Here is a 25,065-nt window from a genome sequence, read left to right as displayed (position 1 = left end):
ACAAGCTATTACCACTCCCTGATGCTGTGGATAGATGGCCACCGTCAGTCGTGCTTGGCTTTGGGCAGCATCTTCCCTTTCCTCCGAATCCGAGTCGGATACATGTTCCACCTCCTCCACGCGAGCGTCCCGCATGTTGATCTGTCCCAGTGGATTCTGCTGTAAAGCGAAAAAAATCCTTTCAGATGTCAATCAGTTTTAATTCGAACATACACTTACCGTCTCTCCGGGAGCTTTAAAGTAAAGGAACATTTTGCCCAGCAGCACGCACCAGCACTTCTTCGCGTGGCCGTTCTTCACTTTGGTAACCCAGCCCTGCACTGTTGGCTTCTGATCGTCTCTGCTCAGCAATAATTTGGTAGCATTTCGGCGCTGCACATTTTGCAACACCCGAATCCAGTCGTCCATGGTGGCGTTCGAGTCGGCCGTCAGATAGTACACCTTCTTCCCGGTATCGATCTCGAACGTGGACGCTCCTTCGGCCCGATTTATCCGACATGCTTCGTCCAGTGCGATCGTACCCTGAGGCTTCCGGTTCACGTCGTGCTGACTCTTCCAGTAGGTAAGCTGTCCGTTTTTCAGCACAAACCATCGCTTGCGCCACGTCTTCAGCTTTCCACCCAGTTTGGCCAGGTGACCGATCTGTTAAAAAAACAAGTTATAATTACCCTAATTGGTGGAGTAAAAACAACTGAAACTCACCTTCTCCAGTGTTTCCATCTTTTTTGGCGAATCCGCGTAGGAGGTGCGCATCAGGAGCGACGGCATGGAGGCGTCCATGCAGGAAGTGTCCACCGCTGACACCGCATCCGGGGGTATCGCGTAGTCATCGGACAGCCCTGATTCAAAGGACATTTCTGAATTTACTACATTGGTGGGCACCGTGGTTGTGGTCGTGTGCGGGTGTGAGTGGAGGAGCGGTGGTATATCATATTCAAACAGAGGGTTTTTTTTTTGTGGGAATGTTAGATTTCGAAAGATCAATCGAACGAAAGAACGTAACGATTGCGGAGTGCGGGAATAAGTAGGGAAAAAAAAGGAAATAAAAAAATTAATTCATCAGTTATCAGTATCGCCTTCGCTTGAACGGGAACGAATTAAATCGTAGCAGCAAAGTAAGCTTTTTGTTAGAAAAATTAGAGTAAAATGGCAAATTTGCAGTCTCAACGAAGCGCATGCTAAGTGTAACCCAATTACCTCATGACTTGGCGCGAAGGAAAGCAAAATTAGTATGGCAAATGATGGAAATCGGCGAAGGGGGGCGGAGCGTCGCGCCTCGAAACTTACCTCGGGTTTTGTTCTTTGGACTTTCGGACCCGCTGCGTTTGGCCGGGCTCAGACTAGAGGAGGTTTTGAGGCTTTTTGAAGGACTAGATGCACTGCCCGAGGTGCTCGTTTCGGTATTGTCCGTGCTGGTAGAGTTGTGCGAATTGTGGGTAGACGTGGCACAAGTCATGATGGCACCATGTTCCTCTCCGTCGCTGCTGTCGTCACTGGAGTCCCCGGTGAACGGCATCGACCGGATCTGGGAAGCACGCTGTAGGAAAGGATTGTCGAATTAATAGAAATCAAGGTATCGAATCGAAATTTCTTACCCCTTTAACGGTGGCGTAAACCGGTACACTAATATCACAGTATCCACCAGAAACGGTTTGCGATCGGGAATTCATACCGACGCTGGACGTCATCCCGGATCCGGACTCTTGGTCTTGAGATTCGTTTTCATCTCCGGCCAGGCCGTCGTTGGCAACCTGTGGGAAAAATAAACTCGTTACACATAAAACTTGAGAGTGGAAATTTTATTTCCAATAACCTGATAGATTTTCGCTTCCCAGCTGGGAAACCGGTGAAGCGGGGGTGTTGGTGGCCGGGCGGTACCTAGTTCTGCCACAGAGTCCGAAGTGGTCGTACTGGAACCCCCACTGGGGAGAGCCTTCAGCCAGGTGGGTGCTTTTTCCCTCGATGGCGTGTAGATCTCCGCGTAGTCATGGGCAGCATCCATGTCCGAATTGGGACTCGGCTGCTGGCCGGGATTCAGAGGGATCAGATGCAGACCGTCGACGGCGGCTGCCAAGTCTCTAGCTAGTTCCTGAGGTTCCATAGATAGATTCCGTCGGTGGTGATGCACCGAGGAGGACGTCAGCAGGGATCGGTGCTCGGGTGGATCCAGCGATTCACTTCTCCGACGACCACTGCGACGCTTAAAGTCCTGTACGTCTAAGCTTAAACTAGATCTAACTGGTTGCTGTATACTATGTCTACTACTTTGGGTGGCGATGTGGTTTCTTAGTAGCTCTAACTGTTGATTGCACTTGATGTTCTGCTCTCGCAGCAGCTGGTTCTGCTCTTCCAGTTCCCGCAGTTTGTTCGTAACCCACTCCTTGATTTTGGCCGCTTTTGCGCCAACCTGGCGGGCGTCCTGCAGGCGTAACTGTTTCTGCTCTTCAACGGCCGTCTCCAGCTGGGAGATTTTGACCGGGTCCGTGGAGGTGCTTCCGGACGCTTTGGCGTTGCTGGTCGGTGCTCCGCTGCTACTGCTTCCGGCTGGCCCAGTTACACTCTGAGACTTGGGCCAGTCGCACAGTCGCTGCTCCATGGCCCGGACCTGTAGAAGAACACAGAAAAAAAAACATCAAAGGTTAGCACGATTTTTAATGTTTCGATTCGATAGATAGAAAACGCTAATGGAAAATTAAATGGGAAATTTCTATGCACGACAAGGTGCGTCTCTTTTGCATCACGTACACGAAGTGCTGGCAGCGTTTAATCCGAGGATAACACTTTTAACAATATTGATTAGTCTGTAAAGTTTTTCAATAAAGAAGATGCGTACCTCTTCTTGCGCTTTCCTTTTTATCAGAAACCCATGCTTAGAAAATTAATCTTCGTGTAAGCAAATTTCACTTTTGTGATACTTGATTAGCTGTACTACAGTTTAGATGGTAAAAAGATCGGAGTAGAATAATAATATTATTAATTTTGGTGATAGAGAAGAAGATAGAGAGAATATTCAGTTTAAATGTTAACAGATCTTCGATATCTGAAAGAAAATAATAACCATTACTGACTGAATTCGCTTCGTCTTCCGATTGTTTTTTTTCTTTTTTTTACTTTTGCAAATTATTTTCTCAGAACAATTAAAAAAAGTAATGATTTGTCTATTTCAACTTACAAAGTACATTCTCTAAAACGATGAAACAGAATAATTTTTTGACTAACAAAATCCGACATACTAATCGCCGAATTTGAGATACAACAAAATCAAAAAAATGATTTCAGCATGATTTTTCATTCAAAAAGTACTCATATTCTTAGGTCCTATAGAAGAAAAAAATTACAGGACTTTCACAAAACTGTCTGCAGAAAAATGTCAATTTCATTACTATTTCATATTTCTGTATCATGTCATCAGCACACGAAGCGAAGCGATCATAAGTGAGTGCCTTGGGGAACACTCGATAATAGTTTTGAAAGGTTGCGATGTTCTTTGCATTGAATCTAACTATTCACGGCCACTTGATTTTGTTGAGAAGTCTCTCGCAAGCTTCTCTCTTTTACGGTTTGGGATAAAATAAATCTACGCTGTAATCATATAAATATAAATATAAATTCTTTTTCCAATTGAGGCCTAAAGTTTCACACGGTTTTCTGATTTTTATATATCAGCTGAAAGAGTGCAATTTCCTGAGCAAAACGTGATTTTGAAAAATGTGAATCGTTGTCCTTCGATTTTTGAATGAAGAATAAAAAACTGCTCGATAAGCCTTAATTAACAGTTCTCCCATATACCGTACATGGACAAACTGTCATCTAAGACATTTCGAGAGATTTTTTATTCTTCATTCAAAAATCAAAGGAAAACGATTACCCTTTTTTTTCGAAAATCATGTTTTGCTCAGAAAGCGCAGCTTTTTCAAATGATATATAAAAACTGGTATAGCTCTGGGACCCCGATTCAAGAGACAAACAGCCAAAATAAAGAAGATGATAATTTTTATAGAAATCCTGAACGTTTGCAAGCGTCTACATTTCTTGGGCTTGTGAGAAGATTTTATATGTTCAACACGAACGAAGAAGATTTTGTTGCTTTTGAGCAACATTTTGTCGCTTTTTGTGTCTTATGACCGCACGTAACAAATTAGTAGCAATAAAAGACAGTTACGTGCTTGTATGCGTATCTGCAGGGTTACATACAATCAAAAACCGCAATGCATGTGCTAGCTAGACTTCACCCGCAGCATTTGTATTGATGTAGCGATTTGGCTCATTTCACTCCTCTTTTTTCACACATACGCAGAATCTTTTTTGTAGCTTCCTTGTATCAAATTTTTAATTGAAAACGATCTTTAATTTGTTATTTGTTTCTTAATTCAATTGACTGTCTAAATGAAAATACATGTCATACCTTATGACCAGAGTTGTTCTAGGTGAGCACGAGTTTTGTATTATCAAACAAATCTAAATGAGTATTTTTTTGTGTTTTCAACAGAGCATGCATTTTCGCAAGAAAACAATTGTTTGTGTTTTTTTCTGAAGCGTTACAGGAATCATGCTGTGATTTCAAAAAGCTAATCTAGCCTTCGAAACAATCAACATTTGCGTACTGTGTGGCAGATAAAAATAATAAACCTGGCAGCTCTTGTTATATTTTTTCTTCGCTTTGTAAGCGTACGACGTATAATATAATGCACGCCCACTGAACGAAATGGATTTGGAAGATACTAGTGGCACGTGCAAAATAAACGACAGTATGTATTATTACTTGACTAAAGATAAATCTTATTCCTTTTTGAATAACAAATTTGTTACCATAAGGAAAATTTTTGTTGCTGCTTTCAATGTAAGGAGTAAAAATTTTGCAAGTTATTGTAACGGTCTTCATTAGATAGTCGCAACGTCATAGTATGTGTAAAATACATGACAGTATGTGTTCGAAAGCCTTTCATTTTTTGACATAGAACTTCGTCTTACGGCAACACTATAGGGGTTCAGGTTCCAAAACAGGAAACATCGAGAGCGTCACGAAAATTGTCCACTTTCAAATGGTAAAAACTCGGTCAGTTTCCATCCGCCAAACGCAGAAAATTTTAGTTTGATTCCTCGAACTATTGTACTATTGAAAATTGTCAAGGCTTGTTGAAATACCGATTTCGACCTCTGATTGGTCGCTTAATGCTTGCTTTCCCTAACACGGTCGACAGAAGATTATACTAAGTTAACCGGTAATGCACTCTTGGGCTATATGGAAGCCTGTTTCTGCTCAAACCAATTATTTTACTAAATGATCGGTCCCAGCTTAATAGCAACTGACAGCAACAGCGTATAGCAAAATCGGTAGCGGCAGCGGTATATCCCAGCATTGTTGCAAGAAAATTATTTACTAGAAACTAGACCGATCAGCAGCAAGCAGAGCTGGAGACTTCATATATCTTGCTACCTTCTACAGCGGACGGACCCATAAAGTAAACAGCACCTCCAGCTAGATTCTGGATTTCCCTTCTGTGTGGGAAGCACCGTCGACATGCAGGCATATCCCTGATTTTGTGGAAACTAAAACCAACTGACCTTTAAAGGACGACCGCATATTACTAATTGAAGTAGTTGAAATGAGCTCTCTACATCTGACTATAACAGTAATCGTGAGTTTACTATCAAAAAACGGAATGTTATTTACTACTATGAACTGTAAGCATCTTAGTAAGAAAATACAGTATCCGTGATTGGTTCGCAGTTACTTAACAAAACGAAATAAACTGACAAATCTAAATCTGAATCTAATCTTATTCAATACTTGATCATTAATAGTGAATTGATTAGATTTGGATCACCGCGACTCTTGTTTTGATCTTTTGTGGTCAAATTGGAGATAAAATTGGGACCAAATCAAAACGTTGAATGATATGCTTTTACAATGTAGAGTTTACAATCATAAAAATGGACAAAACTTAACGATTTTTCATGTGTTTATTCAGCACGCACTGACGAAACTATCCATGAAGCATCAATCATAGTAGCCCATGAGTAAAGCTAGTGTACGTGTTCAAAGAACAGTACCCCACCGTATCGAAAACGGATATTGTGCGGAACTTTATGGACGCCGGATACGCCCGTTCCGGTATCTACAACACCTTGGCACTATCAGGAAACAATCAAAGCATTGATAGGAAAAAAAAAGCTCCAAAAGATGCTGAAGAGGAAGACCGAGAGATAAGTGGCTACATTGCTGCGTGCGATTGGCCGGGAAGTCAGTGCAACCGGCCAAACAGTGAAAAAGTACCTGGCGAACTTGGACATTAGGGTGTCCCAAAATTGCACAAGTCTGGGGCTCACCCTCCAGATAGTAAAAAATGGTGTTACGAACAAACTTTTGTTCGGCGGCAGCTCTAGAAAATGATGTTTTCAACTGGCCCCGATGACTTTTTTGAAAAAATCGGTTTTTCTTATGTTAAATCCAAAAAACATGTCCAGTTATGCAATTTTCCATGAAATCTAATCCTTTTATACTTTTTACAGGTTCCTTAGGGTCTAAACTGTAAGGGAAAATTTCGTTTCGGATTGATTAACGTCAATTTATTTTCCTAAAAAATTACTATCGTTTGGAAAAGAGATTTTTCAAGTATACTTTGACATTCAATCAATAAAAGTGGGTATTAAACCTAATGCTCTCACCAACTGAATACCATTAAAAGTTGGGAAATTTTATTGGGAAGTACATTGCCAAAGACTATATGGCTCTAAAATAGCTTGATTTTGACTTATTCGTGATTTACTGTGGAATAATAAGTTACATTTTGATGTTTTCCAATGCTAAAATGTTCATTTGCCGTATCATAAAGTATTATAATTTCAACTAAATCTCCTGTTACTCAAAGGGCTCGTTCTGCAGGGTAACTGTTAAGCCTCAACATTTCGATTTGGCATCAAGATAATAATTTCTTTCTATCCAGGCCTTGGATTCTTCCTGAATAAAAAAACTTGATATCAAGCCGCAGTCTATCGAAAAAACTTTAGTGACTTCTTTGTGAGTCCACTAAGTTTTTTACAGACGAAAATTTTTTCACTCATGAATTTTCGTTTTCACTGCTCACCATTTTCAAGTTTTGTACCACCCTCTTCTTCGAGTCATCATTAACATTTTTATTGACCTCCGGAAGATACCACAAGTGCAGTCTGCAGACCCGGCACCGTACCGAAGTCACCGGAGATTGCGGGTTCGAGTCCCATCTGAATAAGATTTTTTTTCAAATTTTAAGTCGCACTTTCTGTCCTTGTTCATTTTTCGCATCCTCGCTAAATTACATATATTTCCTCTCCTTTAGTAAACTTGATAATATTTATTCATTTTATTTTTACTCGACCTTGATTATTGTAGGAAAACATTAAAATTCAACTTTTTATTTCACAGTAAATCACGAATAACTTAAAATCAAGTTTTTTTAGAGCCATGTAGTCTTTGGCAATGCTTCCCCATAAAATTTCTCAACTTTTAATGGTATTCAGTTGGTGAGAGCATTAGGTTTAATACCCACTTTTATTGATTGAATGTCAAAGTATACTTGAAAAATCTCTTTTCCAAACGATAGAATTTTTTTTAGGAAAATAAATTAACGTTAATCAATCCAAAACAAATTTTTCCCCTACAGTTTGGACCCTGAGGAACCTGTAAAAAATATAAAAGGATTAGATTTCATGGAAAATTGCATAACTGGACATGTTTTTTGGATTTAACATAAGAAAAATCGATTTTTTCAAAAAAGTCATCGGGGCCAGTTGAAAACATCATTTTCTAGAGCTGCCGCCGAACAAAAGTTTGTTCGTAACACCATTTTTTATTATCTGGAGGGTGAGCCCCAGACTTGTGCAATTTTGGGACACCCTATTGGACATACATGTCAGGAAGCGGTAGTTCCGTCCCCTGCTCTCGGAGCTGCAGGCGATGACACAGCGGCAGCGGTTGAAAAGGATGGCCAAGTCAATTTTCCGACGAATAGCGATTAGGCGTTGGTAAAGGACGACAAGGCCTATCTCCCCCTGGATGGCAACGACTGGCAGGGCACTTCGTGTTTTACTTCCCCCACAAAGAAAGTGAGCACCGAGGTGATGTTCATTCCACAACGCCAAGTTCCCCAAGAAGGTGCTACTGTGGCTGACAATCAGTGAGAAGAGGATAACAAGCCGCTAGAAGATATATAGTGTGTGAAGTGTCTGCCGGAAGTTGCGTCGTTCAGCAAGAAAAACTATAAGGCCGAAGACGCTGTGTTTTGGCTGGATCTGACGTCGGCCCATTACTCGAAGCGATCGATGGAGGAGATGGAGCGGCTTAATATCGATGGGCCCGCCCAATGTTTCCCAGCTGCTAGTGAAGGTTGAGCAGTTGTGATAGAGGTTTAATGAAATTAACAGTGTTCAAGTTAGTTGCTGCTCAACATTCCGAATTTAAAATAAATACGACCAACCAAGTTCCTCCAATGTTCAACCACTACGATTCCCGGCACTCAAAAGTCTTGCGATACAGTCCACTGACACTCCGACCCGAACATAATTGAATAATCACACCTTTGAGCTGATTGTTTTTTTTGAGGTTTTTGAACTGTGTCTTCTGTATTATTTCTTCTGTACTAAAACCACAGCCAATGTCATTGTTTTGGAATGATTAAGTAAAATTCATCTAAAATGGTGTCGGATGTTATTCTCTGTTAGTCATTTTATTATTATAATCATAATTAGTTCCCCAAATATGGGCTTCAAATGATATCGAATCTCATATCAAGTTTTGAATCAGAAACATTAATATTGAAATAGTGTTCGTTCTTTTTTGTAACCGCCATTTATTATTTCGCGTAGGTGAATCCCGAGCATTTCGATAGTAACCAAACAATTACAACTACAATTCCCTGGAGAGAACTTTCATACGTTATTCAGATCAGTTTTTTTATAATAGGGACTTATTTTTGTTAGGAGGAGACTCAACAGGGGTACACTGTAGAATTCAGATTGAAGGGGGAAATGTGGTGGGGAGCCTGAGAATAAACCCACGGTAAAGTCATTTGACAACCAAATGGCCTGATTCTTTTAGGATTCGAATCAACGATGATTTGCTTATGAAAGCGGACTCTGTAACCTAGTGGCTATGGAGCTATTGTTAGAAACGGGAACTGCGGTTGAAGGAATTCGTACTCGGTGTTGCCGTAATTCTACTCCGTGTACAATCTATTCAAATGAATGTTTTCGAATGTTTGGCTTTCCCGTTCCTTTTATATATTTTCTGAAGTATAAATTAGAGTTCTTACTCCATGTTATAGATGATGTTGGTTGCCTGTTAGTTGTGTCTTGTTTTTGATGTGCGATGAAGCAATTTCGGAAGGTTGTTGTTAAAGGGTTTTTGGCCGGTGACCGTCCTTGCACAATACTCTAAATCTGAAATCGGTTGGGGTTAAGCGAGATTTCGTTTATAAAACGATGAAAAGATACAAGAAGACATCCTTGATTGAGAATCGTAGAAGACCCAGTCGGCCACGATCTGGGAGAAATTGTGATAGAGCGTATCCAGCGAAAAAGGCAACGTTCAGTTCGAAAGTTTGCCATCGATCTGAATATATCTATTGTATTTGTCTAAAATCCCGAATCCTGTCAGAAAAAAAGGCCCAATAGAGGTCACGAATTAAATTTTTCTGATGAAAAACTTTTTGTCCAGGAGCAGCCACACAATGCACAAAATGATCGATTGTGGGCAGCAGTAAGAGATTTCTTGGTTCCAAATGATTTCTTGGGACTAAATGAGTGTTCTTCGATTCCACAGTGTAGCTTCAGTGAAGATTTGGAAGGCTGTGAGAGAAGCTTCCACTGGCTTCCAGCGACAAAAACCTCAGAGTAAATGCTGTTTATTATGAAACGAAAGTTTTGAAGAAAATTGTTGACCCGAGTCTTCGCAATGTATTTCAGCAAAACGGTTCACTAGTGCATACTGCGAACTTGGTTCAAGGTTGGTGTATAGATAATTTGACGGATTTTCTGGATAAAAAGGAATCGTCGCCAAGCTCCCCAGATCTGAACCCAATGGATGTCGAAGTTTGCTTATTTTGATCTTGTAATATTTAAAGAAATACCCATGGAATCCATGCGTGCCACCTGCGACAGCTTCTAAAGGCGTTTGAAGTTGATAATGCAGATCAATGGAGGGGTTATTCGAAAACATTTGCGGTAGAGATTCAATGAAAATGAAAAATGAAAAATATTCAGAAATTTAATTTGTGATATCAACATATCATTATGAATAATTTATTGAAAACGGTGTACAGAATTCGAAACGAGCGTACGCGAATAAAAGAGACTAATTTTCAATTTAACTCTCGACCAACGAACCAGCTTAATCCCCATGACTAACCACTCGATCACAAAGACCAAACAGCTAACCGCTTGTCCTACTGCTAGAGTGATCCACACCAGCCATAAATCCTGCATCTGAATACTGGGAGCCGTAGTTGATTATGCTCTTTGTAGCCCTCAACTCCGTCCTTGTCATCATTAAGTTGCCGCTCCAATCGGTAGTAGCGATACAGATCCCCTTCGGCAAACGCATCGGCATAGGACTGAACCAGTGCGTACGTCGAAGGATGACCGTCGTTGGATGCCAACACCGGAAAGTGACCCTTCGTTTCCTTCGCTATCCGCATACTGTCCACTGGAAAAACGTCAACCGGAACAAGGTTCGGTAACAGGGTGCAAATGACCTTCTCGGGGTCGGATTCATCGCAGCTGTATTTATCGTCAAATGTTTTGTGAAACAGTCCCCTGAGGCAGCAGTGACGCTGAATTTGATCGATTGTATTCAACTCGGGGTAATAGCGCGTTCGGAGCAGGAATGTTATAACCATTGATTGATAGGCGGAAATGATGACGATATTCAGTAGGATGAATAATCCGAAAAAGAACCGTTCCAAATTGCTTGCGAATCGAACCGTTGCGCCAGTCAATGCGGCGTTCAAAACTTCGGTATAATTTTTCACTAGCTTTAATACTGAGAAATTGTGGTTTATGACAGCACGGATCAGAACGACTAACAGGATGATGAGAAAGTATCCAATTCAGATGTACCGATCGAACGGATCGGTTAACACGGAAACCAAGGGTTTCCTAAGGCTTCGTGGAACCACAAAACGAATGAAATGAGTGCGATGCAAGTGGATGTACTTTATGTTTGGTTCTATGAACTGCTTGCCGCGGACGAATTGCCAACCATTTGTTGAATTTGAGTAGGAACAACCGACGTTGTATGATCCGTTGGTGCGAGTCGCGAACGTTTCTAGCAGGTAGTCATCTACAGCTTCGGCGTAGGCACTTTGGAATTGTAGTCCGTAGAGATTTTTCTGCGATTTCACTACAGGATCTGAGGATAGGGTTGAATATCGATACCAACGTCCGTTGAAACAGTTTTGATGGCGAACGGGGTGATCCGGGTCGTCTAGGAGAATGTAGATTCGGGTGCTTTCACAGGTGTCATACAAAACCAGCTCTTTTTTGAAAAGTAATCTTATTGCACGGTGCACCTTAAGGCTGGGTGAAATAATCGGATTGTCCTGGAACAGGACGATGCAGTCCCACTGTTGAAAGGGATGATGTTCTTCCGCGTCGTGGTTGTAGATAAACTTTGTGAAATACTCGGGTTTCACGAGCTGTGCTAACAGTGGTGACTCTGAAGAGTTTGATGTTTTATCGAAGGAATAAAAAACTATATTTTTCCTATCGGGGCAGCTGATGGCCACGGTGTTGAAGACTACATTCGCGATGTTGGGTTCGATTTTAATCGATGTTACTGGTGAAGACCACAGTAGCGTCAGCAGTGCTAACATTTTGAACGGACAGATCAAACTGGACATTTAATAACTGCGGTTGATGCGTTTTATTATAAAATGTAGCACTTAAAACGAACACGATTTAAAAACCTTTTAGTCAGTGATCACGTTGGCTTTTATTGATAAAAGTGATGCAATTTACAGATATGACTAATGCAAGCTTTTAGTGCAATGGTACTTGTTGAGGCGATGGATTCGTACAAATCTAGAGACTTTTCCGATTGAATTTGATATAATAGTTAATTAAGACATTCAATGCTTGGTAATATAATCTCCTAAAAAGCGACACTTCACATCTATTTTAGAACACTAAAATTACCAATTATATTTATCAAATATGTACCATTGACAGCAGGCTTGACCACACGCACATTAAATCGCTTGAATTTAGATCGGAAAGTTCCGATCGACGCAACTTTTGCCAGCAGAAATTCCATCCCAAAAACGAAGCAGCTAGCCGCCTGTCCTACTGCCAGAGCAGTCCAAACCAGGAATAAATCTCCAACACGAATAGAGACGGTTTGCTGTAAGTGGCTTCTCTGTCCCCGGTAGCGGCTTTCGTCGTCGTCTAGTTTCCGTTCGAGCAAAAAGTAGTGATACAAGTCCATTTCACCAAAGATGTCGGCGTAGAATTTAACCAACTCGAACGTCGACGGAAGGCCTTCGTTCGCCGCCAGTGCCGGATAATGGCCATGCATTTCTTTAGACAACCGAAAACCGTCCATCGGGAAATTCTTTATCGGAAAGATGCTTGGTATTGCATGGCAATAGACCGGTTCGGGGCCATCGCAATTAAAGTTGTCATTAAATACCACCAATCCGTATAACCCTTGAATGCAGCATTTCCGCTTTATCTGCTCGAAAGTGTCCAGCTCGGGGTAGTAACGAGTTTGGAGTAGAAAGGAAATTACCATTGATTGGTAGACTGAGATGAGGATGATGTTCAGCAGAAGAAACAATCCGACTAAGGAACGGTCGAGTTCCCGGTGGAATTTTACCGACGAACCATTGAATGCGGCGCACATGATTTCCACAAAACTCGACATAATTATAAACACGGAAAAGTTAAGGTACATTAGCGCACGGATCAATGCCAACAAAGCGATGGCAAGAACATATGCGATCCAGATGTATCGATCAAATGGATCGGTTAGATCGGATATCAATGGTTTTTGGGCACCTGGTGTGACGGCAAAGCGAAAGAAACGAGAGCGATGTAAAAACGATGTACCTCGTGTCTGCGTCCATAAACATTTTATCGGGTACGAAAAACCATTTGCTAGAGAAATTGGACAAATCAACGTTGAATGATCCGTTGGCACGACTGGCAATAGTTTCCAATAGGTAGTCATCGGATTCTTGGCTGAAGGTGCTTTTAAGCTGCAAGCCATATAGATTTCTCTGAGCATCTACAACAGGATCGGAGCTAAGGTCTGACCATCGGTACCAGACCCCGTTGAAACAGTTTTGATAGTGAACAGGATAATCCGGATCGTCTAGTAGAATGTAGATTCGAGTTGTTTCACAGTCGCTAGTCCGCAGTAGATCCGCTTTTTGTAGTAGAACGATTGTGCGATCCACTTACAGATAGCGCGAGGGGCGATGATCGTCGTTAAGCAGAACCACGCAATCATATATTTGGAAACTCCAAAGTTGCTGTGTAATGTTGCGGTAGATCAGCTTCGAGATATTGTCGGGCTTCGCAAGCTGTGCTAAAATCGACAAATCTTTCGGGTCTGCTGCTGGTGCACCGAATGAGTAGAAATTCACGTAGCTTTTGCCAGGACACACGACTTTGAGTGTGTTGTACAGTACAGCCACTATGCTGATTTCTGTATTATCAATGTCAAAGATAGCCAGCGCTGTTGGCACGAAAAAAAGTAGTATCGAAAGTATCACCATTATGGACGAAATGAATTGGAAGCAAATGAGTTGGTGTTTTTATAACAAAGAACGATTTAGGAATTAAAAGCTTTGCACTGAACGATTAGATTGGATTTTTATGATACATAGATGGTGATTTGTAGATTTAGTGCAAAGCTTTTAGCTCTTAAGACGTTTTTCGTTATAAAAATGTCAACTCACCTACATCGGCTGCAGTTCGTCCAAAATGTGCATATATTCCATAATACTCTTTTTTGTGCCAGCAGCGCTGGCTTTCCTCAACATTGACATTACAGAAATCAACATAGTGGCAGTAATGTCCAACACACTCAATGCAGCAGGTTCGAAAGATTCGTCAATTTTAGCGCAGCTGCTGAAGCTCGACAATTTCTCGAAGCGCATCTATCGCAACAACACACAACAACTACACGATTTCCAACGATGGGAATGCCTTGTTTTACTAATGACAATCCTCGTCTTTCACGCAACCTGGAAGTGGATCGTATAATCGTTCTTCTACAAAAAGCCGATCTGCTACAGACTAGCAACTGTGAGTCCACTCGAATCTACATTCTACTAGACGATTCAGATAATCCTGTTCACTATCGAAATTGCTTCAACGGCCTGTGGTACCGATGGTCAAGTCTTAGCTCGAACCCTGTAGAGGATGCTCAGAAAAATTTATACGGCTTGCGGCTAGAAACCTCCAACAACGAACCATCGGACGACTACCTACTGGAAACGATCGCAATTCGTGCCAACGGTTCACTCGACGTTGACTCTTTTGATTTTAGATTTTCAAGTAAATGGTTTTTCGTGCCTGACATACTATTTTTGAACCCGAACACGAGGTACCTCTTACTACATCGCTCTCTTCATTTTCGTTTTGCTGTCCCTCCAAGTGCCCGAAAACCGTTGATATCCGATCTGACCGATCCATTTGATCGATACATTTGGATCGCATATTTTCTTACCATCGCACTACTAGCGATGATTCGGGTGTTTTTGCAATTTAACTTTTCCGCGTTTGAAATTATGTTGAGTTTTGTGGAGATTTTGTGCGCCGCATTGAATGGTTCGTCTGTAAAATTCGACCGGGAACTCGAGCGTTCATAAATCGGATTGTTCCTATTGCTGAACATCGTCTTCATCTCAGTTTGCCAATCAACGGTAATTTTATTTCTACTTCGAACTCGTTACCACCCCGAGCTTGACACTCTCGAGCAGATAAAGCAGAGCTGCTGCATTCAAGGGTTATATGGATCCACCGTGTTTGAAGAGACCTTCAATTGCGAGGACACTGACCCGAATATTTGCTTTGCGATACCAAGCATCTTCCCTATGAGTAATTTTCCGCTAGACGGTCTCCGGGTAGCTAAAGAAATGTATAGCCATTATCCGGCACTGGCTGCAAACGAAGGCCTTCCGTCGACATTCGAACTGGTTAAATTTTACGCCGACATCTTCGGTGAAATGGACCTGTATCACTTCTTTTTGCTCGAGCAAAAACTGCAGGACGACGAAGGGCGCTATTGGCGCCAGCAGAGCCACACACAGCTGGCCGTCTCTATTCGTGTGGGGGATTTATCGCTGGTGTGGATTGCTTTGGTGGTAGGACAAGTGGCTAGCTGCTTTGTCTTTGGGATGGAATGTTTGCTAGCAAAAGTTGCGTCGATCCGGCGGGAAACTTTCCGATCTAAATTGAGTCGATTTATCAATTTCCGGTACAGTAAATGAGGTAAGAAATAAACTCTGTTTTAAGTCCGAATGCACATTTCAACATTATTCAAAAAAAAGCTAGAATATCACATGCATCTGGCCGCATTATAATGGAAAGGTGCGTGTTTTTGTCAAGAATCCTGAGCCTTATGAGTTCTCCACAATTGCATATCAGTTTAATGGCGACATTCATCATTCTACTCTTCTGTGATTGACTTAGGCTTTTTTTGGTGTGCAAGCCCAAGTAACAATTTCTTTACTTCAAAGTCGTAAATATATTTTTCGAACTAAATTTCTATTTTTAACAACGGCTTTTTCCCGTTAACACGCAAGTTCATTGAGCAGACAGTATGTGAAGTAAAGAGAGCAAAAAATAAGCGAACTGGAAATGTGACACAGATTTGGAAAAATATACCGCTTCCCGACGGGACTTGAAACCCGCAATCCCCCTGTATCCAGCATGGTGTTTTTTCGCTCTCTTTACCTCATATACTGTCTGCTTAATGAACGTAAATATATTCCAATATTTTTCTTAAATGTGTTATTCGCTGTTTATTAATGGGGATACAACTGCACGATAAAACTAATCCTTACAACTACATTGATACTTGTGTTAAAGGTTTCTCATTGTCTTAAGATAGTATCGAGAGACCATCGAGTTTTTAAAAGGACTTTAGAATCAACACTAAAATAGTTTGGCCCATTGTTGGCCTAGGTGAGGTCATTGATAAAATCGCCAATTTCTTTACAATTGCGAGCTGCAATCATGGCTGATAATACGAACTATTGTACTATTGAAAATTGCCAAGCCTTGTTGAAACGAAAATTACGTCTTCTGATTGGTCGCTTGCTGGCTTTCCCTTAAAAGGTTGACAGAATAGTATACCAATTTACCCGTATGGTAGCGGATTGCTGCAGTTGCAGCTGGCTTTTCGAATTTGCTTTCGGCTCAAACAAATCCTTTGCCGGTTGGTCACATATCTCAGCAGTTTCGCTTCGATTCATTGGTTGAGGGCTTCCAGTAGCAATCAAAATCTACCGCGGCCGTCTAATTTACCAAGCGTGAAACTAGCTTTTACAGTGTGTTGTCAGGTGTCTTATTTTTCCACTGTCAGGTTGCAATCGGCATATCCGATTTTGAACACTAAACTGCCCATCTGAAGGCAAATAAGCAAGTAATTGAAGTTTATTCAGTGATATCGTATTTTCATGTTTTAATATCGAAAATAATAAACTTCTTTTGAAATATTAGAACGCCCAAAGGTGGTTTATTCGACTTTACGATACGGGTTATATCGTTGCTTGTGTGAGAGTACCGTCAGTTATGGAATTATTTGTCTAAAGAAGATGGGAGATTGTGGTTAAACTCAACAAAAAGGCGAAGCCTTTTTCCAGAATCCTTCGGCTAAAAAAAAGTGCCTCTGGTCAAATAAGTTACATTTTTTTTGGCGGATGATGAGACGGACGGACGGTCCTATGTTAACAGTAGCAGAGCAGGTTATGGCAGTAGCAGCTGGCTTTCCGAATTTGCATTCGGCTTAAACATATCACTTGCCCGGTTGGTTACATGTTTCAGCGGTAGCGCAGTGTGTGTTGTCAGAGTGCCCCTATTCCCTCACTGTCGGAGCAGCATAATGGTTGCGGTTAGCATATGCGATTTTGAACAGCAAACTGCCCTTCTCAAGGCAGCTAAACAAGTAACTGAAAATTGAACATTTTCTCGGAAGCTCTCAAGAGCTCGATTTTAAAGGTAATGTTTTTTTCTTTCTTTTCGGTAGTATTCAAAAATTTTGCACAAAATTTCGAATATGTAGCATCACTGCATGCTAACAAGCCAGTCGTCGTAGGTTCTAGTCTCGGTAGGCTCGGGAGAGACTGTTAGTGTCAGTAGGATCGTATCGCTAGCCCCGCAATTGTCCTGTGCACTTAACAGTTGGCTGCGAAGTCTGTGTATAATAAACAGAAGGTCGAGTTCCGATACAGAACGTAGCACCAAGGCTTTGATTTTCTTTGAGGGAGATTCGAGCAAGCAATAGTCTTCATGACTCATTGATAAAACACTCTCAACAATTTGTTTATTCGTTCTGGAAAATACAAACTTTGAGCCCGTTATCCAAAATTAATATTAAAATACAATAAACTTAAAACAGGAATACAATCAATAAACAACCATGAAATTATCTTCTTACACATACGCTTAGTTCGACAATGCATTTGTTAATAATGTGCATCAATTAAGCGGTCGTGTCTTGCATACAACCTTTTTTGCTTTTTCACAGTAATATGCTCAGCAGTTTTGGAGTCTGTAGGTAACAAACAGACAGACATTTGTATTTATACTTTGGTTTAGTTTGTATTGGATCCCTTACTCCTCTTTTAAACGAGTGAGGTTTGTCAAGCCATCATACAAACATTTCTCGTGACCAAAAACTTTTACATACTAAATATTGGCTAAATTCGCTTGATTAGCTTTCGAGTTATGCGTAAGTTTGAGTTTTATTTGTATGGCAGCCCCTCTAGAAAGGGGGAAAAGTGTCGAACTATTATAAAAATCCTCACATACTAAATTTGGCTCCATTTACTTGAATAGTTCTTAATTTATGCAAATACTACAAGGTATACAGCCCTAGGGGTTGTATGAAATGTTGACGTAGGACTAAATGTATATATTATATGCTGCGATAAACTGTTCATAGGCAACTACTACATGAAAATTTTACCCTAGTAGTAGTTGTGGAAATTCTCATAACTCTTATCTTCAAGCATCTATAATTCTGAAAAGAACCGATTCCATAATCTTCAGTATGAAAATCGTGCTACAGAACGCTGATGATCGCACCACCACCGGTAGTATGGAATATTTTGTTGGCCGCGCTTAAAATTTGCTCTCCGCTGTGCCCTCCAGTGACAAACTAGACTAAAGCTGAATTTTCTACAGGCAGTCTTTTGTATCGAGTTCAGCGTAGATTTTTGCCATTAAGGCGTGGCCACACAGCTTGGAGAAAGAGGAACAAACCAAAACACTTTGTTAAGTCAAAATATGTAGGCAGTGGAATTTATTTAGTCTATCTTATTGCTATCCGTGCTCGGGAAGCAAGCCAATAACGAGGGAATGTATGGGGAAGCTTGACCTTGGAATTTTTCACCTTTTTTCACCATTAAGCAGTAAAGCAACAATGTTGAACATTATATCAAAAAATTGTTACACATTTTATCTATCCACCGACATATAAATTACTAAAATGCATTAGGTCGTTCGCTTGCTATAATTGTTTGAAATCTGACGCAACCTTTGCCAGTTTCATTTTTAATTTCACAAAGTGTAATCTAGCATAGAAAACAAAGACGTAGTCCTACGTCAAAAAAAATGCTATTTGAATGACAGCCTTCCTTTGAAAGGGGGGGGGGGGTCAGTAAAGAATCGAACTACCATAGAAACATTTATAACCATCTCAAAACCCTCCCATGCCAACTTGATTTCGAATCATTTCATAACCTTCCTCGGCCTCAAAAACTACTATAGACAAATGTTCATGCCGATCAGTTAATTAATTTCAGAAGGATCAGACAGTCAGACAGAACTACTTTTTTATATATTTAGATTTCAGTGGATAATCTCTGGATAATTGTCATGTTTATCTGAAAAAACATTAGTTGTGATCTAAAATTCTCACATTCCAACTTTGTTTCAATTTGCTCTACGAATTCTCGGGCCATGTAGAAATCTGTGTTTTGTTTGTATGGAAGAGACCCTTCCGGAAGAGAAAGGAATGTCCAATGATCATAGAAACATTTCTCGTACCCACAAATCCTTACAGGACAAATTTGACTCCATTCACTTAAATAGCTCTCGAGTTATCCAGAAATTTGTGTTTCATTTACATGACAGCTCCACCTCAGAGAGGTGGAGGAGTTTCGAACCACATTCTTTGCTTCCAAAAATCTTTACATGTCAAATTTGACTCTATTTGCTTGATTAGTTATCGAATTATGCAGAAACTAATGTGGAAGGGAAGGCTCCCATTCCCCAAAAGAGGAGTCTCAAACTACCATAATAACCTTTCCCAGGCTTCATAAAAAGACTGCGATGTGACACTATATTGTCAAATGTCCTTTCTTTTTACTTTAACGGCCTCATGAAAGTTCACATACAGCCAAAACACACACCGGCAACGAAGCTGTCATACGACAGCTCATTATTGCGTCTGTATTTTGTTCGTTCAGACCTGAAAGCCTAGTTTTGTTCACTTTGAGGATGTCCTGTTGGTTTGACCTACGCTGTTGACAGTCTGCTGATCGGCTGCGGCTGTCATCGGTTATATTGACTCGCACTCCTTCTTTTCTCCTCTTTCTTAGGCCGATGAACACGAAGCAAATGGTTTCATATATTTTCCGATTGTTGGTATTATTCCCCACACAAAAAAAACGCGTTTCGCACTGCCTCGCTTGCATTATAGCATCGGCCGTACTCTCGTGAATCATAATCACTTGACAGCCCGCTCCGCACTGTAAAGGCTGTCATTAGCGACAGCTCAGAAGAACCAACCTTCATACGGAGATGAAAAATAACAGCCCGTTTGGAGTTGCATGTGTGTGCTGTCGGACTGTTTACCGAACGTATACAATGAGAGCCGGATTAGTTGGAAATTTGCTGTCACTGTCTTACAGTCATTTTCAGAAGCCTGATTTTTCCCGTCCACAAAAACCCCCTCACAAAAATTTTCACGCGGATTGATTCATTTAATTACAAGTTCATAAGGATTACACAGACAGACAGAACTCCATTTTTGTATGTTTAGTTGAAATTCCATAACGCAGTGAGCTTATTGCTATTGTTCCTTTCGTTTCTGGGGTGTGTTCGACTGTTGAATGACCAAATAGCATTCGATATGTGTTATTTTTTCAGAACCGAGGCCAGACGCCATTGCGATATCCAGAATGGCTTCTTCCGATTTCTCAAATACAGCCTCAAATGGTCATATACCATTCAATATGAATATTTCCAGAGTCCTCTTTTCCTTTGGTATTCATAGATTTCTATAACATAACACATGACGCAAAAAGAAAACAAATTTTACATAGTGTATATAATTTACGTAACACTGTAAATGTAAATTGCTAAATAAATTCATGAATCTTAATCTTTTTTATGAATTTCCTTTCCTCCTGATGATTGCAAGAAAATCAAGAATATTAGAACAGTTTTCGAAATTACTAATATAATTTTAGTATTTAACGATTGATAAATTATTCTCGTTTATTAAAGTCCCACGAAACTGTGCAAAAATTCAGTGAATTAATTCCGAATAACAAAACGACATTCCTTAGATTTACTCTCCTCCCACATAATTGAACATTATAACACGAAACACAAGTATAAACGATAAATCGGTGATTGTAGGATATAACTCAAAGATTTTTATTTGTCTGTACCCCGCGGCGGGGTCAGCAGTTTATGCTACCCACAAAAGCATCAACACGACCATCCATCCGCCTGCCAGTTTTCCGTGAAATGCGTGTGTCTTTCCTGTGTCGTGTTGGCACCGTGGTATAATTTGTAGCACACATAATTCTCCAAACCCGAGATTCGTACGCGAAGTACGAAACACATTCGTCATGTCGCTCTGTCGCTCCATCAAGTGTGAGAAGGCGAGGGAGGAGGGGGCTGAGATAAAGATGAATTATAGATACGCCTTCGGGGAGCAAAATGTGCGAGGAAATCCAAACGGCGAAAAGAAAAACTTTGGTAGAGAGAAAAAAATCGTAATAAAATTATAGCTGCCGTTGCGGCTGCTGTTTTTATTAACTTAAGTGCGCGTTTTGGCCGTTTTGTTTTTCATCTTCGAAGTGTGAGCGATTTGGTTTCTTTAATGTTTTGCATCACGCCTTCTGACAGCTTAAGGAATCACGTGTCAGTTTCAGTTTGTTATGTTGCACTAATTAAGCGAGCCGGGAAATGCTGACTCATTCCTCTAGCTTGGGGTTCGTGTGCCCCAATCAGTGCCTGGATGCGAAGGAATGATTTCACAATTTCCCGGTCTCCACAGGAATGCTATTTCGAAGCGCTCAGTTGAGTGCATTGAATGCAGTGTAAAATACAATGCAAAACTGTTTCTGGTGGCGCTGGAAAAATCCCCTTCCGACGAGAAAACTTTCCAAGTTACGATGGACTTGGCGAAAGGGCAGAAAAATGAAACCTGCTATAAGCTTGCTTTCAAAGTTATTTACTTTTTTTCTCGCTCAAACCTCCCACGTCCCACCACAGAAGCTGTGCCCTCTCTGTTCAGAAGGAATGGGTGAAACGTGACGAAAACTTAATTTTGACGTAACGTGCCGGAGAAAGTATTGAACATTGATAAGAACAAATACGGAACATGTTTCTGTTGCCGTGCTTCGCAAACTACGAACGACAACGATGACGGCAGAGTTAGTAGAAATGTTCGACTCGAATGACAGTTCAACGGCGCCAGCTGGGTTCATGCAAATTTACCCTGCTCCAGTGCTGGGGCGTCGTTCGTTTTTATTGTTGACCGGTTAGATTTGTGTTCGTTCATTTCTGGAAAGGATTGCCCCGTCAATATTATAGCAATAAAACACGCCCGTTAAATGTCACCAGCAGTGTGGTATGAATATTCAAAGCAATGTTTAATCTTGATTGGCATCCGTCGAGTCGCTGAAATGAGCGTAGTTGACCTCGAAAGGATAAGGAAAACTGAACCTAGTCATGGTTCTTATTTGGAGATTAATATGCGTGTTTGAAATTTTATTCAGCGATAAATTATGGGTCCCCTGAAAATTGCGAAACGAGAAGCTGACTTTAAAACAAGCGATGTTCACATGCATGTTGTGCATGGCTTAAATGAAGCATAGAGCCAAGCGCAGCGAACAAACAAAACAAAAGAATTCAATCATTTCAATTTCCCACTTCCTCCCGCTCGCTCGCTAGAATAAAGGATTCGAAACAACCCATCACCCGCCGTCACAGTTTTCCCCAGCCGCCGAGCGATTCCCGCTCTGTGGCGCAATATTTCATTCCGGTGTGTTTGCATTCTGCAATTTTTCATCTCGTCGTGCTCGTTCGCTCTCTGTCTGTCCCACTCGACGCATCTTTGAACCGATTGGGATTATTTTTTTCTGTCTTCTAGTTCGTTTAACCGCTCTGTCAAGCTTCATCTTCACTCAGCTGTCAGATGGTCGCACAGTGGAAAATCGCTGTCCATCGACTGAAATACCGTTTTATCTATGATTGGATACAGTCGATGTGTTGAAATCCAATTTTTGGGAGTTATACGGTAAAATGTTTGGCCAGCATTTGTACAAATTCAGCTCACTGTGGTTCGTTTCCTCACCGGAAACGGAGGGCAAACAAGCGTATGAAATTGAAATATATTTGTAAAACATTTCAAACTCAACTAGCTGAGCTGTGGTCATTCGGGGAAAATCTGGCTGTCAGTTTTTTTCCGAACTGAAACAATGTGTCGACTTTTTAGCAATACGCAACAGCAAAATTTTTCCGATTTCAATTTCAACTACCGCGAGGGCACTGAGAGAGCATTAAACCTGTCAGCTTTCCGGGCTGCTGGTTCTCTCGAACGACTGACGGTTCACCACAAGCCCGGCTGTATTAATAAAGCGTCACTTCCTCCCGTGGGACTAATCTGATGGCGTTCTGTGCATTCATGGAAAATCAGCTCATCGTGATAGCATTTGAATGGGATGCTGAAAGGTGGAGGTCAAAACGGGGAAGGGCAGGTGTAGAGAAAATCATTCGACGCTTGGTTGCGGTTTGCAACCGAGCGAGCTCTCCTAGCCTTGGAACCTATGCGGTATGCAGGACTATATAGAAAGCTCAGCAGGGGAATCATTGGCAGTTGATAGGTCAGTTTCCATCGTCGGAAACCACACAGTCAGGCACGAACGCAGCAATTGGATCTACTACCGCATATGTGCTTTGTTATACGGGTGCACGGGGATGTGCTTGCTGCTGCAAGGCTCGGAGATAAAAGAAATTGTAATGAATGCTGATAAAAGTGGTTATTTTTGCGTGAATATGACGTAATCGTCACTCCGGGAAAAGCCATCAACGCTGGATGCTCGAGATAATAGGGCTTTAATGTGTAACGAGAAAATCCAACAAATGGACAGACATCAGTCAACCGGGACCCCAGTCAAGGTACCAGTCCCAAGTGGAACCTTTGCTGGAACATGCTAATTAAATTAAAAATGCAAAGGCACCGCCACCTTCGTCGGAGCAGTTTAGCGAAACAAAGAACAGCTCAACCAATTCCAATTATCATTAGCAGAAATTCCGAACAAGTGTCTCATTTCACTCGGGCAACCTTTATCGTTTTTCCCAACGATTCTCGGTTAGTTCTTTTTTTGCCTCTTCTTGTTCTTCAGTACAGCCAGGGCGAGACAAAACAGACAACTTGGAGGATAAGTGACACTTCATGGAAGGAATGAACCTCATCACCATTTATATCAGCCATTTTGAGTTGTTCTTTTACTCGAATGCCATTGTACAGACTTAGACGACAGACGAAACTCCAGGTTATTCGGCGCCGGGGAAATGACGCGATAGGATAATGTGGATGATGACGATGATAACAGAAGCCACCGTTAGAGCTGCCGTTTGAAATACTTAATTGAATCAGCTGTTATTTCCAGTGGGGTAGTTATGAGAGTTTTTTGTGTGTAATTTCCCAGTCTACTGAAAGAGATTTTTCTTTACGCTGATTATTTGTTTAAAACCACATTTAGCCAGAGAGAGCGGCTTCTAAACAATGAATGTCTATCTATTTGGGGCGTCTGAGCTGAGTTATCGAAATCGAGATGCATCACATCTGCGACGCTATTGCCCGTCATGGAGCATTATTTCGGTAAAATAAACTCTGATCCGTCTTACTGATGACCCCCTTCGACCTGGCCAATGATTAAAAAAGCCGCGCTGGGGCTTGAAAAATTTTTTAAATAATTTTTAACTAGGCAATTTTCGAAATGATTCAAATTAGAATATGAAAGAAAATAGTTTATACCGGAAAAAACATAGCATAACATGACTAACGACACTCATGATATTATTGATAACCGTCACATCGATCGAACAAACCGTTTTGGCCCTAAAAATATTTGTAATACCTTCCCAGAATAGCATTTTTCAATAGCGTCTCATAAATGAGTCGTGCTCCCAAAAATTAAAACCAATAGCAAAATATGGCATCTTTTGCCTAAAGAAACGTCTATGCAAAGTTTCAGCCAAATAAAAAATGGTCGATTACATTTGTTGCCCGTTTTTTTGTGAAATCGCTCAGGGGGTGCAAATATTTGGCCTTTTAATTGCGTTTAGCATTCTACTTCAATCTAATCTGCTGAAACACCGGAGAGAAACAATTTCCAATAGTTACCAAGAAGGGGAAACTTTATCGCTACTTTTTTTGTTGTTGCCTTCGTCATGTGGACAACGTTGTTTCTCTCGTGGGAAACAAGGTGTCTAGTATTAGCACTCCAATCCAATGAAGGAATTTCGAGACTATGCAATAAAATGTTGTATACTTGGTGCTGGGAATGTGGCTGCTGCACGATTGAGCTGGAATGGGGAACCTATGGAGAC

At 41.1% G+C, this 25,065-nt stretch overlaps 1 protein-coding gene across 24 annotated transcripts in view; it reads right to left on the bottom strand.

Moving 5' to 3' along the window:
• LOC129730546 (uncharacterized protein CG43867) overlaps positions 1-25,065 on the bottom strand; it is a 461,594-nt gene that overhangs the window by 24,475 nt on the left and 412,054 nt on the right. For 13 of the 24 annotated variants that reach the window (XM_055689941.1, XM_055689942.1, XM_055689951.1 and 10 more), the window contains 6 exons: positions 1,814-2,605; positions 1,596-1,751; positions 1,288-1,537; positions 703-866; positions 220-642; positions 13-159 (listed from right to left, as the gene is read on the bottom strand). In XM_055689941.1, coding sequence (XP_055545916.1) covers positions 13-159; positions 220-642; positions 703-866; positions 1,288-1,537; positions 1,596-1,751; positions 1,814-2,605 — 1,932 coding nt within the window. The remainder of the gene's footprint in view (positions 1-12; positions 160-219; positions 643-702; positions 867-1,287; positions 1,538-1,595; positions 1,752-1,813; positions 2,606-25,065) is intronic. The other 11 variants (XM_055689948.1, XM_055689961.1, XM_055689964.1 and 8 more) reach the window with 5 other exon arrangements.

This window comes from Wyeomyia smithii, chromosome 3 (genome assembly GCF_029784165.1).
Source record: "Wyeomyia smithii strain HCP4-BCI-WySm-NY-G18 chromosome 3, ASM2978416v1, whole genome shotgun sequence".
NCBI lineage: Eukaryota > Metazoa > Arthropoda > Insecta > Diptera > Culicidae > Wyeomyia > Wyeomyia smithii.
The sequence above is the reverse complement of the archived record's forward strand: the minus strand, read 5'-3'. Positions and strand labels throughout refer to the sequence as shown.